Source organism: Carassius gibelio, chromosome A8 (assembly GCF_023724105.1).
Source record: "Carassius gibelio isolate Cgi1373 ecotype wild population from Czech Republic chromosome A8, carGib1.2-hapl.c, whole genome shotgun sequence".
Taxonomy (NCBI): Eukaryota; Metazoa; Chordata; class Actinopteri; order Cypriniformes; family Cyprinidae; genus Carassius; species Carassius gibelio.
This window is the reverse complement of record NC_068378.1, coordinates 2081080-2095535: the sequence shown is the minus strand read 5'-3', so window position 1 is coordinate 2095535 and position 14456 is coordinate 2081080. Positions and strand designations below refer to the sequence as shown.

The window sequence follows — 14456 nt, the reverse complement described above, 5'->3', positions numbered from 1 at the left end:
GTTAGGGACACTTCATTTACAGCGATCTTGTTGACTTGATTGCAAAGATGACATCAATGAATTCAATGATGAACTGCCTTTAACTGTCATTTTGCATTATTGACACACTGTTTTCCAACAAATGTTGTTCGGTTGCTTTGACACAATCTTTTTTTGTTTAAAGCGCTATATAAATAAAGGTGACTTGACTTGACTTTGTGCCATTAACATACTCCGAGACACGTAGAACATGCTGATTAATATTTAAATACTATTCTTGCAGCTTAATATTTATGCATACTTGTCCATATTTTGACTTTATTTAACTGTACTGACCTACTTTTGATTAATTCATCCAAACTTTGACCAATTCTGTGACATTTCGTGTCGTACAGTAAATTCCATTTATATGACTGGATTCCATGATTCCATTTGTGTTTTCCTCATCGCGGAAATCATAGGTAATATTAGCCCCTTTCACACAGTAATACCAGTAAATTGCTATAAAATTACTGGAACAAATTTACTGGTAAATAAAAAATTGGGCATTATTGACACACTATTTTCCTGTCGGACACTGTAAAGCTGCTTTGACACAACCAGTACTGTATAAAGCACTATATAAATAAAGGTGATTTATGTTTCTCTATGAGGGTTTTTCTGAAAGACAACAGTAAAGTCAGGAACTGTTTGATTTGTGAGCCACTGATGACAATCTGGTGCTGTGTGCATATGGTTTGTGGGCGTTTCCTGTTGTGGAACGTATAAAAGGAGAGCCACGGCTCATTTCAATAGAGATTTGTGTTCAGGTCTGTTCAAATGGAACTTCTAGACTGCATGAGGGAAATTGTTGCTTTTTTCTTTTTAATCCAGTGGACAGCTTCAGACAACAGTTCTCTCAGTATAGTAAGTACACTGCCATCTCATAGCAGAAATATTTGATATTAAACATTTGATCAGAGCTTAATTAAACTATTGCTCTCTTTTGATATTTAAAGGTTGCCACTTGTAAAAAAGATGGTAAGTGTTAAAGTACATCTTTCTTTCTTCCTTCCTTTCTATTTCTATTTCTTTTTCTTATTTATTTATTTGTATGTACTTATTTTTAGAGCATACAGTACCCACAGAATGGTATAAAATCCATGAATCGAACCCTTCACCCTTAAACGAGCTGTCTGCAGAGCTGATTGAATCTCAAACCTCTATTATTATCAGATGGTCCATTAATATTGATAGTAAGTGACATCACAGTAAGTGATTATTATTATTATTATTTAGTTGTGTGTGGTTTTGACTGTTTTTTGAGATTATTCAGTCATACAGCACACACGTACAGGAAGATTTTTTGTTTTGTTTGTTTTTTTCTGAAGAAACCTCAATTTGGAATTCATGAGAAATCATCATTGGTGGAATTATGGGAAACTAAGAGTCACTTGATGTGCAATATTATGTACATGATCTATTACAAATTACTAATTGAAACAAATCTGTTATAAACCAAGGTTTCATAATTAAATACAGAAGAAGAAAACATTATTTTAAAACCCATTTGATGAAAGAGTGACTTGTTAGTTGTGTTTTGTGTGTTTAAACGTTTCGTATATTCTCATTTAATTTATTTAACTAATTGGCACAAGATGGTTTTGTTAGCAGAAAGCAATGATAGTTGAAATATTTGTTATGCACATCAGTTTGACATCAGTCAGAGATATTGTTTAATGTGAAATCATTTAGGGTTTTTCATTATCAGCTAATTATAGGATGTCTGGTAGGATTTTGTGAAAAACAAGCTTTGGGTTTCATTGGTCTTGTGACAGAGATAGTGTTGGTGAGACAGGAAGTGCTGCTCATTCTTTTCAAGATAACGACTGACGTCTGGTTTGAAATGAGCTGTCTGATTGATGAGATGATGCTGAGTGCCATTAGATGCTGCTTCATGATTCAGAGGCATCTCTTAAACGTCCCAACAGGACCCTCATACAGAAAAATGTTCATGTGGTAAAAATGTGTCTATATTATTTTCATATGGATGAAATGTGTGACACTTTACAAAGCAGTTTTTTCCGTATTTAATCAAATTGTTAAAATACAATTTGTAAATCATTACACACTGAAAAGTAACATGATTTAAAAACTGCAGAATCATGAAAAATGCTTCTTGCTAACAGAAAAGAGAAAAGCCTGATTAGACAGATATTTCAGCTGATCACATTAGTTTCATTTTGCTGACGTGATGCACATGAGATGCACAGACACACCGCATTACAAATATCACTACATGGCTTCAGCAGATGGTTTGCAGTTCAGCTGAAGTTTGTTTTACTGGTATCGTATAGCGGCCATCTTGCACTAGCACTTTTAATGATGTGTATATGTGGTTTGTGTTGCATCATGGGAGCAGGTAAAAGCCAGTGTAAATGAACAAGGCTGTACATTTCTAAGGCTATAAATAATTTTGGTCACACTATTTTAAGGTCCAATTCTCACAATTAACTAACCATTAACTATGACTTTTGCCTCAATTAACTCCTAATTTGCTGCTTATTATTAGTTTATAAGGTAGTTATTACATTTAGGGTATTGGGTAGGATTATGCATGCATTATATGTACTTTATAAGCACTAATAAACAGCCAATATATTAATAATAGACATGCTAATAAGCAACTAGTTTATAGTGAGAATTGTACCCTATACTAAAGTGTTACCATAATTTTTTAAAATAGTGAATATAAGGTTGTACATTTGAAAATTGTCTTCTTAGGCAGCTTTCGCAGTCTTATTGGCACATGGATAACGGTTTCCGAAGAATCTAACTCATATTACAGATGCGAGTACCAGCCTCCATTTACCTCAGAGCGAATCAACCTCACTGGTCAAGAACAGGTAAAGAAAGGACACAAATGGTGAATTAAATACTAGTCATCAGTGCCTTTACTACAAGGTCACAGTCGAAGAGCACTGAGCCTCACAGACAAGGTTAAACTGTAAAAACACTCTGTAAAAATACAGAGAAAATGTGAAGAAAAAAAACCCCACTTTCTTTTGACAGTTTAAAACTGTTGAACAGAACAAACAAATCAGTAAATCCACCAACAGCCCTGTTTAACTGAGGAAGCATAACCACACTGCTACTGAACTGTTTGATCCTTTAACCATCATAATAACACGGTTGGTGAAGAGAAAACCACATTGAATTTGAGTTCATCACAAAAAGCTTTTCCACAACTAATATATACAAGCTGCACATTGTCACGGCAGCGCACTTGGCACTAAAATTATAATAAATTAACACAAGATGTGACTTAAACCCTACACTGTAAAAAACACCATGTATAGTAAGGAAAAGTACTGTTAACCAAGTTGTCTTTTGTGTGTTTTACGTAGGAATTGATTCTGTGTCCTAATCTTTTTCTTCTCTTGATTGACAGTTATGGTTCCATTTCATTGTGCCAAATGTAGCTGTTTGTCCTTCAACCAGTTATTACATATCTGCCTATAATATTCCAACACCATCCGACGGAGCAAATACAGAATATGTAAAGATGGCCCAAACAGGTTAGATTTATTTGCTCTTATAGCCACTATTATCTTCTCTTTTCTATGTGGTCAGACTTTTGATGATTTGATATGTCTTATTGGAGACAGACAGGAATGCCACCGAATCGATCAGACTGCACCCATTGTGTTTAAAGATTCACAGATTCTACAGGCACTTCCTGAAATAGTATATGCAAATGATAGCAGTGCTCAGACATGCAAAACGCACTGCCGTGATGTTAGAGCTGGTCTCAAGTGTGCAATATTCTGTGATATATCTCCTCGTTCAATGTTCCCTATTTAGTGAATGTTATATAGTCCATTTCATTCAATTAATAGACTCACGCATTCACTCTCACACCTACAGGTAATCTTTAGAGCTCCACAGGGTTATCATGCAAACTCACTACTATTATGTTAAGTGCATTATGAATCTGAATCATAATCACAACGTTCCCTGTGGTTTCAAACATCAGAATGTCTGAAACAGTGCACTATATACGGGGACGGGGCATTTCAGACACAGCTCTGATGTCAAGGTAAGCTTGTGATCGAGGTGGAAAGGCATCAGGTGCTGATTTCTTAAATAACAGCAGCACACATGATTTGAGGCATCATTCACACAATGAAGTTTAATACTTAGTGCTGGTGTTTTCATCACGTTTAATGTTTTGGCAACTGACTGCTCTTCTTCTGTTTGATTGACTTGCTAGCTGAAATTCAGTGGAATGCTGACATTTATTCAGTGCTTCATGGAGACAAAATAGTGGTGACCTTCAATACGAGCTTCGTGGCGGAAAGACATACCATCATATTGAAAAACAGCACACATCGACTGCTAAAAACAGATGGAGGGAAAGGGGTATGGTTCTCCTCAACATTTCATTTCATTCTAGAACTAATTCAGAGGTCAAATCAACACTTCAACCAGCTGGAAAATATGACAAACCTCAAGCTTAGCGTCAAATCAGGTCAAGTCAGTCAAGCTTGATCCACGTCAGCCTAAGTCTCACCCAACACAAACATTACATATATTATAAATCTACAAATTTAACTTGTGATGAAATCTAAAACCTAAGAGGTTAAGTTCTAATTTATAAAGCCTACAGTTTATGCAGTAATTGACTTTTGTAAGGATGCGGAGGCGGCGTTAGAATCCATATGCAGTTTAATAACATCCACAGCAGACATATCCAAACAGTAGGCAGAGAATCGTAATCGTAGAAGGCAGAGAATCATACACAGAGAGGCAGTCCAATCCAAACAACAAGACAGTGGGCAAATCCAAAGACAGAGACAGGTAAACCAGGCAAAGATCATACACAAGAAGGCAAACTATGGCAATGGGAAAAACGCTCGGTAAGGCAGACAGGCTGGCAATACTTCGCAACGTGATAGTGGTGGCGGCCATGCTTATATATAGCACAAACAGGAAGTACATGTGAAGCAGAGGGAGCGGAACACAGTCAGTACTCGGGAGAGGGCTCCCTCTGCTGGCGTGGCATTACAGAATCCCCCCCCCCCCCACACGAGTGCCTCCTGGCGCTCTACGAGGACGTCCCCGTGGTCGCGGTGCTGGACGATCGGGTCTGGCTCGATGAAATTCCTGAATTAACGAGGGATCTAGTATGTCGTGGGCGGCTACCCAAGATCTCTCCTCTGGACCGTATCCCTCCTAGTCCACCAAGTATTGAAGCTGACCCCCTCTTCGTCTGGAGTCCAACAACTCCTTTACCGCATAAGCCGGAGTTCCATCAATGTCCAGCGGTGGAGGTGGCTCCCGGTTCTCGACGATGGGGTCAGTATTCGGGTGGAACGGTTTCAGGAGGGAAACATGGAAGGAGGGAGAGATACGGTAGTTAACAGGCAGCTCCAGTTCATAAGTAACCGCATTTATCTGTCTCAGGATCTTAAATGGGCCTACGTACCGTGGGCTGAGTTTCTTTCCAGGTAACAGCCAGACCCTTTGTCCCGGTTGATAGGGGGGATGTGGACGATGTCTTCGATTGGCCTGAATTTCCTGATTCCTGATGGCCCTTTGTAGACGCACATGAGCACTATCCCATACCCTCTCGCTCCGACAAATCCAATCGTCAACTGCAGGTACAAGGGACGGTTCTCCAGACCATGGGAACATGGGGGGTTGGTATCCTAGCACACACTGGAATGGAGTAAGGCCTGTGGATGAATGTCTTAAAAAGTTTTGAGCGTACTCTGCCCATGGAAGGAACTCTGACCATCGATGCTGCTCACGTCCACAGTAGGATCTAAGGTATCTGCCGATCTCTTGATTCAATCTCTCCACTTGTCCATTTGATTGAGGCTGGTAACCTGAAGTTAAACTGACATTGATATCGAGTTGTTTACAGAAAGCTCTCCATACCTGGGACGTGAATTGTGTTCCACGGTCTGAGAAACTATCCTCGGGGATACCGTAAATCCTGAAGACATGATGGAACATCGCTTTAGCTGTATCCATGGCTGTGGGAAGACCTTTCAGCGGTACGAGTCTGCATGCCTTTGAGAAGCGGTCAATGATTACAAGGATAGTGGTGAAACCTTGAAATAAGGGGAGATCGGTGACAAAGTCAACAGATAGGTGTGACCATGGTCTCTGTGGTATCGGTAAGGGTTGCAGCAAACCTGATGGGAGTTCTTTGGGGGTTTTTGATTGTGCACACACAGGACAAGACTTGACAAAATTTGCTACATCCTTGACCATAGCAGGCCACCAGAAAGAGTTCTGCGTGAGGTGTAGTGTGCGAGAGATACCTGGATGCCCGGAACATAGTGAAGAATGGACCCACTGTAAAACTCTTGGTCGAATCCTGGATGGAACATAGTGTCGACTAGCAGGACAGCCCTGAGGTGTGGGTTCGTTACGTTGCTCCCTTTGAATCTCCTCCATTATGTCCCACATGATTGGTGCTATGATGATGGACGATGGTAGGATAGATTCGGGTTGATGATCGTTCAATGGGTGGTCATGCCTTCTGGACAGGGCATCAGCCTTACTATTCTTACTGCCAGGGAGGTACATCACTGCAAATTGGAACCTGGTAAAAAACAAGGACCAGCGAGCCTGGCGAGGGTTTAGTCTTTTGGCACTCTTGATGTATTCAAGGTTCTTATGGTCAGTGATTACCTGGAAGGGGTGAGTGGAACCCTCTAACCAGTGCCTCCATTCTTCAATGGCTGCCTTCATAGCCAATAGCTCTTTGTTTCCGACATCATAGTTTCGTTCAGCATCTGTGAGTTTCCTGGAAAAGAAAGCACAGGGGAAGAGCTTGCCTGGTTGTCCGTGGCATTGAGAGAGCACTGCACCGATCCCACAATCGGAGGCATCAACCTCCAGTATAAATGGTAAATCGGGGTCAGGGTGTTTCAGGATAGGTGCCGTGGAAAAGCTGTTCTTGAGGTTAGTGAATGCCCGTGTAGCTTGATCAGTCTATTTTAACTTGGATGGCTTCCCCTTCAATAGTGATGTCATAGGTGCGGCTGTGATACTGTAATTCCTTATGAAACGTCGGTAGAAATTTGCGAATCCTAGAAAACGTTGCAGTTCCTTCACGGTGGTGGGTTGTGGCCATTCAGTGACTGCCTTAATCTTTGACTGATCCACTTCCACACCCTGATGGTTGACATTATAACCTAGGAATGAGGTTCTTGACACATGGAATTCACATTTCTCTGCCTTGACATAGAGCTGATTCTCTAATAATCTGGTAAGTACCGTTCTGACATGATCCTTGTGTTCCTCTTCAGTCTTAGAGTAGATCAGAATATCATCGATGTAGACAATAACAAATTTATTTAAGAGGTCCCTGAAAATTTCATTCATGAATGACTGGAATACTGCAGGTGCATTTGCTAACCCATACGGCATAACTTGGTACTCATAGTGCCCCCTAGTGGTCAGGAATGCCGTCTTCCATTCATCACCCTCTCTGATCCTGATGAGATTATATGCACTTCTTAAATCTAATTTGGTGTAGATTTTGGCCTCCCTGAGTTGTTCAAGCGCTGCAGGAACAAGTGGCAGTGGATATCTGAACTTGACAGTAATATTGTTCAAACCTCTATAGTCGATGCAGGGGCGTAGACCTCCATCCTTTTTCTCCACGAAGAAGAATCCTGCTGCAGCTGGGGATGTGGATGGACGGATGAATCCAGAACTGAGAGCTTCCTCAACATATGCGTCCATAGCCTGACTCTCCGGAAGTGACAGTGGAAAGATCTTACTCTTGGGTGGCATGGCGTTAGGTAGTAGTTCTATGGCACAATCCCAATGACGATGAGGTGGTAGTTGAGTGGCCTTGGTTTTACTGAAGACTTCCTGAAGATCCTGATAAGAGGATGGAATGGTTACAGGCTTATTTTCTGGACTCTCGACGCTGGTGGTGAGACAAGGTTTAGACAGGACATTATTCAGACAGGTAGAGAAACAGAATTGTGACCAACATTTTATCTCTCCACTCTGCCAGGAAATGGTTGGATCATGGACAGATAACCAGGGGTATCCAAGTATGATTTCATGGCATGGTGAATCGATGACATAGAAAGTAATGGTTTCCTGGTGAAATAGGCCTATCTGCATCTTTACAGGTTGTGTTTGTTGAGTGATGCCGCTTCCAATTGGATGGGCCGGACTACCGCAGTAGAAACACAATCTCTGAGTGACCCTTCTTGATCTTTCTTCAGATGACAGTCTGGTAACTCCTAGTTGCATAGGCTCAGAATTGGCATGATCACCGACATGGCAGGTTTCAGACATCAATGTTGTTATAGGAGCAGGCATGACATTCGTAAACTTGGCTTGAGGGCGATGGTTACGGATGAGATTATCGATCCTGATAGCCAACGTAATATAATCAGAAAAGGAACAGTCCTCACCTTTACAAGCGAGCTCTGCCTGTAACTCCAGGTTTAAACTGCGACGAAACATGGCCTTAAGTGCAACATCGTTCCATCCACTCTGAGCAGCAATTGTTCTGAATGCGATGGCATGGTCGGCGGCCGATTTGCGGCCTTGAGTGAGTTGCATTAGTTGAGTGGAAACATCCTTACCCCCTGCTGGGTATTCAAACACATCCCTGATTAGTTTGATGAAATACGGGAAAGATGTTTGTAACATACGGTCGGTTTCCCAAACTGCTGCTGCCCACTCGATCACTTTGCCCGTTAGCAATGACATGAGGAATGCACACTTCTTCTCATCTGAGTCAAAGCTATCCTCTTGATACATGAAAAAGATTTCAACTTGCCGAATGAAACCCTTGCTTTGTTCTGCAGAACCATTAAATTTATCAGGAAGTGCAAAAAGTAACTTTGCGGGCTTGGGTGGTGGTAGCGATCGTAGATACTGTGTGAGATAGTCGTTAGCCACTTGAGCTTTAGCCAGTTGGTCACGGTACTCCGTGAGAACGTTGCTCTGATAAGCCAATGCAGCCTGTAGATCTGTTACCTCTGCTGGATTCTTCGGTGGCGAAGTATTATGTAAGGACGCGGAGGCGGTGTTAGAATCCATATGCAGTTTAATAACATCCACAGCAGACATATCCAAACAGTAGGCAGAGAATCGTAATCGTAAAAGGCAGAGAATCATACACAGAGAGGCAGTCCAATCCAAACAACAAGACAGTGGGCAAAGACAGAGACAGGTAAACCAGGCAAAGATCATACACAAGAAGGCAAACTATGGCAATGGGAAAAACTCTCGGTAAAGCAGACAGGCTGGCAATACTTCGCAATGTGATAGTGGTGGCGGCCATGCTTATATATAGCACAAACAGGAAGTACATGTGAAGCAGTGGGAGCGGAACACAGTCAGTACTCGGGAGAGGGCTCCCTCTGCTGGCGTGGCGTTACAACTTTTTACTACAGCCAAATTGTGGCTAATGATAATTTTTATATTTTGATATTTTTATACCATCATATTTCACCAAAGTCACCAAATTTTACCAAAAATATTTTGTCTGTCTTAAATTTTTTCTTAAGTACAAGAAATATCATTTATGACAAATAAATAAATAAATAAAGCATCTTATTTTATGTAAGATAGTGATATGGCCAAATTTGTCTACTAAGGCGCTATTAAGGGCTGCTATAAGAAGGATGCTTGAGTGTCAACAAGATAATTATGCTGTTTTAACAGCATAACGTTATTATGAGAAAAGATGTCCTTTAATAAGAAAAAGTTGTCATTTTAATGATTTTTTTTTTTTTTTCTTGCAGGAATGCAAAGTAGAAAAATGTGAAGTGGAACTAGAATACATGGAATACATGGGTCCCTGTGAAGACCTTGAGATATTGGTAACTATAAAATAAGACCTAATCTTTACTTGCACATCATACAGCCTCAAAATAATATATGCTTTATTAGAATACATGCAGGGTTATTCAGTCAAGGAAAACCTAGACATTTAACGGAAACATCATGGACATTTTTCAGTGGCTAGAAATTGATAGTTGTTAAATAATAATGCTTAATTTTTATGAATTAGAGGACACTCTTCAGTCTTCACTATTAACTAGTTGTTTATTAGCTTGCATATTACTAGTGTACTGGCTGTTTATTAGTATTTAAAAATGCATATTTTACTGCATGACAATATTCTAGATCCATCCCATATCTAAACATAACCACTACATCAACTGCATTATTTAGGAGTTTATTGAGAGAAAATTCTTAATTAATAGTAAACATGTGTTCCCTAATCTAAAGTGTTAATTAAACATTATCCAATCTCACTGGTCAAAATATGTAGCAATTCTGTGCATGGTAACACATGTGTAGTCATTTTCTCAGTCAGTAGGTTTGTTTTCCAATACAAAAATCTAAACAAATATCTGGTAAATCAGAAACCTCACAAAATGTTGCTGAAAACATAAATTCCAGTGGAAAAAGAACAATTAAACTTCCACTTATAAAATATTCTCTATATTTACATCCCTTTTGTATCCTTTTACTTCCCGTCTCTACTTAACCTGTCCTGTCTAAAAAAGACAATAGCTATAAAAATATAATAAAAAAGATTTTACTAACACTGATCTGGATTTACATAATGGCAGATACTGCCTCACTTCACAGACTGTCATGAAGAAAGTGAATGGAAGGTTCAAAAAGTGAGCTGTACTAGTGAGTATCCTGTAACTCATCTTCTCGTTTCACTGGCTTCTCTGATCACAACAATTCTGTGCTTACTCTCGGGGTTTTATTCCAGACAGATCTGTTTTGGACATTGTTGGATGTGTGCTGGCACTTCTCTTCGTGCTTCTCTGCTGCTTCATCATCTGTAAGTGAGAAGAAAACGATTTAAAACTTGCTTTCAAATGTTACACATCTACACACGGGGATGTGGTCGATAATAGTTGAAATATGAGATCTTATGAACATATCTTCAGCAGCCTGTTTCAGAGTAGGCTTAGAGGTGACAGTTCAGACAATTATCTTTCTGCTTTTGATGAACTCTGGCTTTTTACTGCAGATGTTACACTTTCACATGCAGAAGCTCCAATCACACTAAACAATGAGAGTATCAGTTAGAGTAGTGTGTTAGTATGTTCCTCTGTTCACTCTCTCAGGTCAAACCTTCCGCTGGGTTCGTGGCTCGAGGCGCGCTGCGTCTGTGCGTGTGCTGCTCGTGTACCCTGCAGTAGACAGTGTGTTTCAGCGCTCTGTGATGCTCCTGGCTGAAAGTCTGCAGAGTCGTGGTGGAGTACGTGTCGTCATCGATGTGTGGGAGAGAAGAAGTGTAGCAGAACAAGGGCCGCTCCGCTGGCTCAACACACAGGCTGACCTCTCAGACAGAGTCCTCCTCATCTCACCACCTAAACGCACATACACGGGTAACAACGTTTGTGTTTCATGCCAGCATCAGTGTATTTGCAAACACTCAAGAATCTATATATATATATATATATATACAGTACAGACCAAAAGTTTGGACACACCTTCTCATTCAAAGAGTTTTCTTTATTTTCATGACTATGAAAATTGTAGAGTCACACTGTAGGCATCAAATTTCTTGCCTCATAAATGGGGTCAGGTGGACACACAGCTGATAGTCCTACTGAATAGACTGTTAGAATTTGTATTATGGCAAGAAAAAAGCAGCTAAGTACAGGAAAACAACTGGCCATCATTACTTCAGTCAGAAAAATTGGGAAAACTTTGAAAGTGTCCCCAAGTGCAGTCACAAAAACCATCAAGGGCTACAAAGAAACTGGCTCACATGCGGACCGCCCCAGGAAAGGAAGACCAAGAGTCACCTCTGCTGCGGTGGATAAGTTCATCCCAGTCATCAGCCTCAGAAATCACAGGTTAACTGCAGCTCAGATTAGAGACCAGGTCAATGGCACACGGAGTTCTAGCAGCAGACACATCTCTAGAACAACCGTTAAGAGGAGACTGTGTTAATCAGGCCTTCATGGTAGAATATCTGCTAGGAAACCACTGCTAAAGAAAGGCAACAAGCAGAAGACACTTGATTGTGCTAAAGAACACAAGGAATGGACATTAGACAAGTGGAAATCTGTGCTTTGGTCTGATGAATCCAAATTTGAGATCTTTGGTTCCAACCACCGTGTCTTTGTGCGACGCAGAACAGGTGACCGGATGGACTCCACGTGCCTGGTTCCCACCGTGAAGCATGGAGTAGGAGGTGTGATGGTGTGGGGGTGCTTTGCTGGTGACACTGTTGGGGATTTTTTTCAAAATTGAAGGTATACTGAACCAGCATTGCTACCAACGCAATCTTGCAGTGGCATGCTACTCCATCCGGATTGCGCTTAGTTGGACCATCATTTGTTTTTCAATAGGACAATGACCCCAAACACCCCTCCAGGCTGTGTAAGGGCTATTTGACCAAGAAGGAGAGTGATGGGGTGCTGCGCCAGATGACCTGGCCTCCACAGTCACCGGACCTGAACCCAATCGAGATGGTTTAGGGGTGAGCTGCACCGCAGACAGAAGGCAAAAAGGCCAACAAGTGCTAAGCATCTCTTGGGGAACTCCTTCAAGACTGTTGGAAGACCATTTCAGGTGACTACCTCTTGAAGCTCATCAAGAGAATGCCAAGAGTGTGCAAAGCAGTAATCAAAGCAAAAGGTGGCTACTTTGAAGAACCTAAAATAATGACATATTTTCAGTAGTTTCACACTTTTTTGTTATGTATATAATTCCAGATGTGTTCATTCATAGTTTTGATGCCTTCAGTGTGAATTTACAATTTTCATAGTCATGAAAATAAAGAATTCTCTTTGAATGAGAAGGTGTGTCCAAACTTTTGGTCTGTACTGTATGTGTATATATATATATGTGTTTTTTTATTATTATTTATTTATTTTTTAAATACTTCTCTTTGCAGATGACCTCAAATCCAAACTAGTTCCTGGCGTGCCAGATGACACAGTTTCAGCTTCTGCCAGCAATCTCTTTGCTCTTGCGCTCAACCTCGTTACCAGTGCTGCCCATGACCCACACAGCCGGGACAAGTTCTGGGTCATCAGCCTGGAGCATGATGAGAAGAGTGTGCAGACTGAGCTCAGAGGCTGCAGGATGTTCGTTCTGCCGAGAGACTTGAAGAAGCTCCATCTGCAGCTGTTGAGTGGAGCGATCCAGAGCCCAGTGCTGCCGAGGTGCTTCTACTGCAAAAACACCCTGGAGCAGCTGGAAGTGAATACAGACTTCCCATCTTGTGTAAAGCGTGTCAGCCTGGCAGAATCAGATGAATAGGCCAAAAATCATTTTCTGTTGTCTCTGTGTCTTTGTGTTTACTTTTCAAACATGGTGTTGGGAGGGGGGGGGGGGGTGTACTCTGAGCTGGTTTATCTGGTTTGCAGTGTCCTGTTTGCAGCGTGGACTATGACCACTTCAACGCATGTGATCTCCTGCAAATGCTGTGATAGAATAAAGCCCCTTTAACACTGCCATTCCTGCAAATACAGGGGTAAAGTGTTCCTGTAATTGTTCCCTGGTCACTAGATTTGGCACTTTCACACTGCCAGTGATGACCCGGTATATGTGCGTGCTTTCACACACAACCCTTGAAGATCCCGTAACGACACGTGACATCAGCGCGTGACGTGTAATGTACGAGTCGACAACGCTAGGCACGTTATACTTTCACTGAAGCAAGCAAACGATCTCGGCGTCAGCGCGGAAAGTGAGGAACTAACTGATCTCTGCTTCATTACAGTTTGCACATATGTTTTCGTCGTGAATGTTGATCTTCCTTCAAAACAGCCGGTAAAAGAGTCGCGCGATAACGCATGCCATCACTTCGACACGGAATTAGATCTGGCTTTTGTTCACACAGCGCTCGTTCCGGATCGATTACCGCAATGTTACTAGGTCCCCGACCCAGGTTCAATTCGGTAATCAATTCCGGGACGTGGTTGCTTTCACAAAGAAGGCGACCAGGCAATATTGCGGGTCCGATGTGCAGTGTGAAAGGGGCTTAACTGATCCATCTCTTTATGGTCTAATAAAGAAAAGTTTTTCATTTTTCTTCAGCTGTGCCTATGGAAGCGTTCTTATGCTGGAATAGAGAATACTAATGATGGTCTACAAACTCATGTAAAACATCACATACTGCTCACAGCCGCCTCCCACTGTAGGCTAAAGTTCAGGCTGATAACTTTAACACTTCTGCCTTGAGCAAACACAGTGTGTCACAAATGAACAGCTGAAATTGTTTCTTTGTCTCGTTGGGTTCTGACTTGCATTTCTTCTGACTTACTCAGGGTCAGTGTTCGAGAAATTTACTTTTGCATTACACTGTGTTACTCCGTAAAAAAAGTAACTAATTGTTTTACTAATTAATGCGTTATATCACTTATGTGTTATGTTTTGTAATCTGGATGGGCTTGCTTGTTAGTTTTTAATATTAAAAAGTTATATTTTTGGCAAATATGTCATTTTTGCTTACTTATTTT

At 41.1% G+C, this 14456-nt stretch overlaps 1 protein-coding gene across 2 annotated transcripts; it reads left to right on the top strand.

The window, feature by feature from the left end:
* The first annotated feature begins 698 nt into the window (after window positions 1-698).
* LOC128019181 (interleukin-17 receptor B) lies at window positions 699-14431 on the top strand. Of its 2 annotated transcripts, XM_052605269.1 has the most exons (11): window positions 705-885; window positions 978-999; window positions 1089-1214; window positions 2743-2864; window positions 3410-3536; window positions 4232-4380; window positions 9753-9830; window positions 10590-10656; window positions 10742-10813; window positions 11103-11366; window positions 12887-14431. In XM_052605269.1, exons 1-11 carry the CDS (start codon window positions 799-801, stop codon window positions 13252-13254), a joined length of 1482 nt encoding a protein of 493 aa, XP_052461229.1. In that variant the 5' UTR covers window positions 705-798; the 3' UTR covers window positions 13255-14431. The 2 variants fall into 2 exon arrangements, with proteins under 2 accessions (XP_052461230.1, XP_052461229.1); XM_052605270.1 differs by lacking the exon at window positions 1089-1214 and having other exon boundaries at window positions 699-885.
* The last annotated feature ends 25 nt before the right edge of the window (window positions 14432-14456 follow it).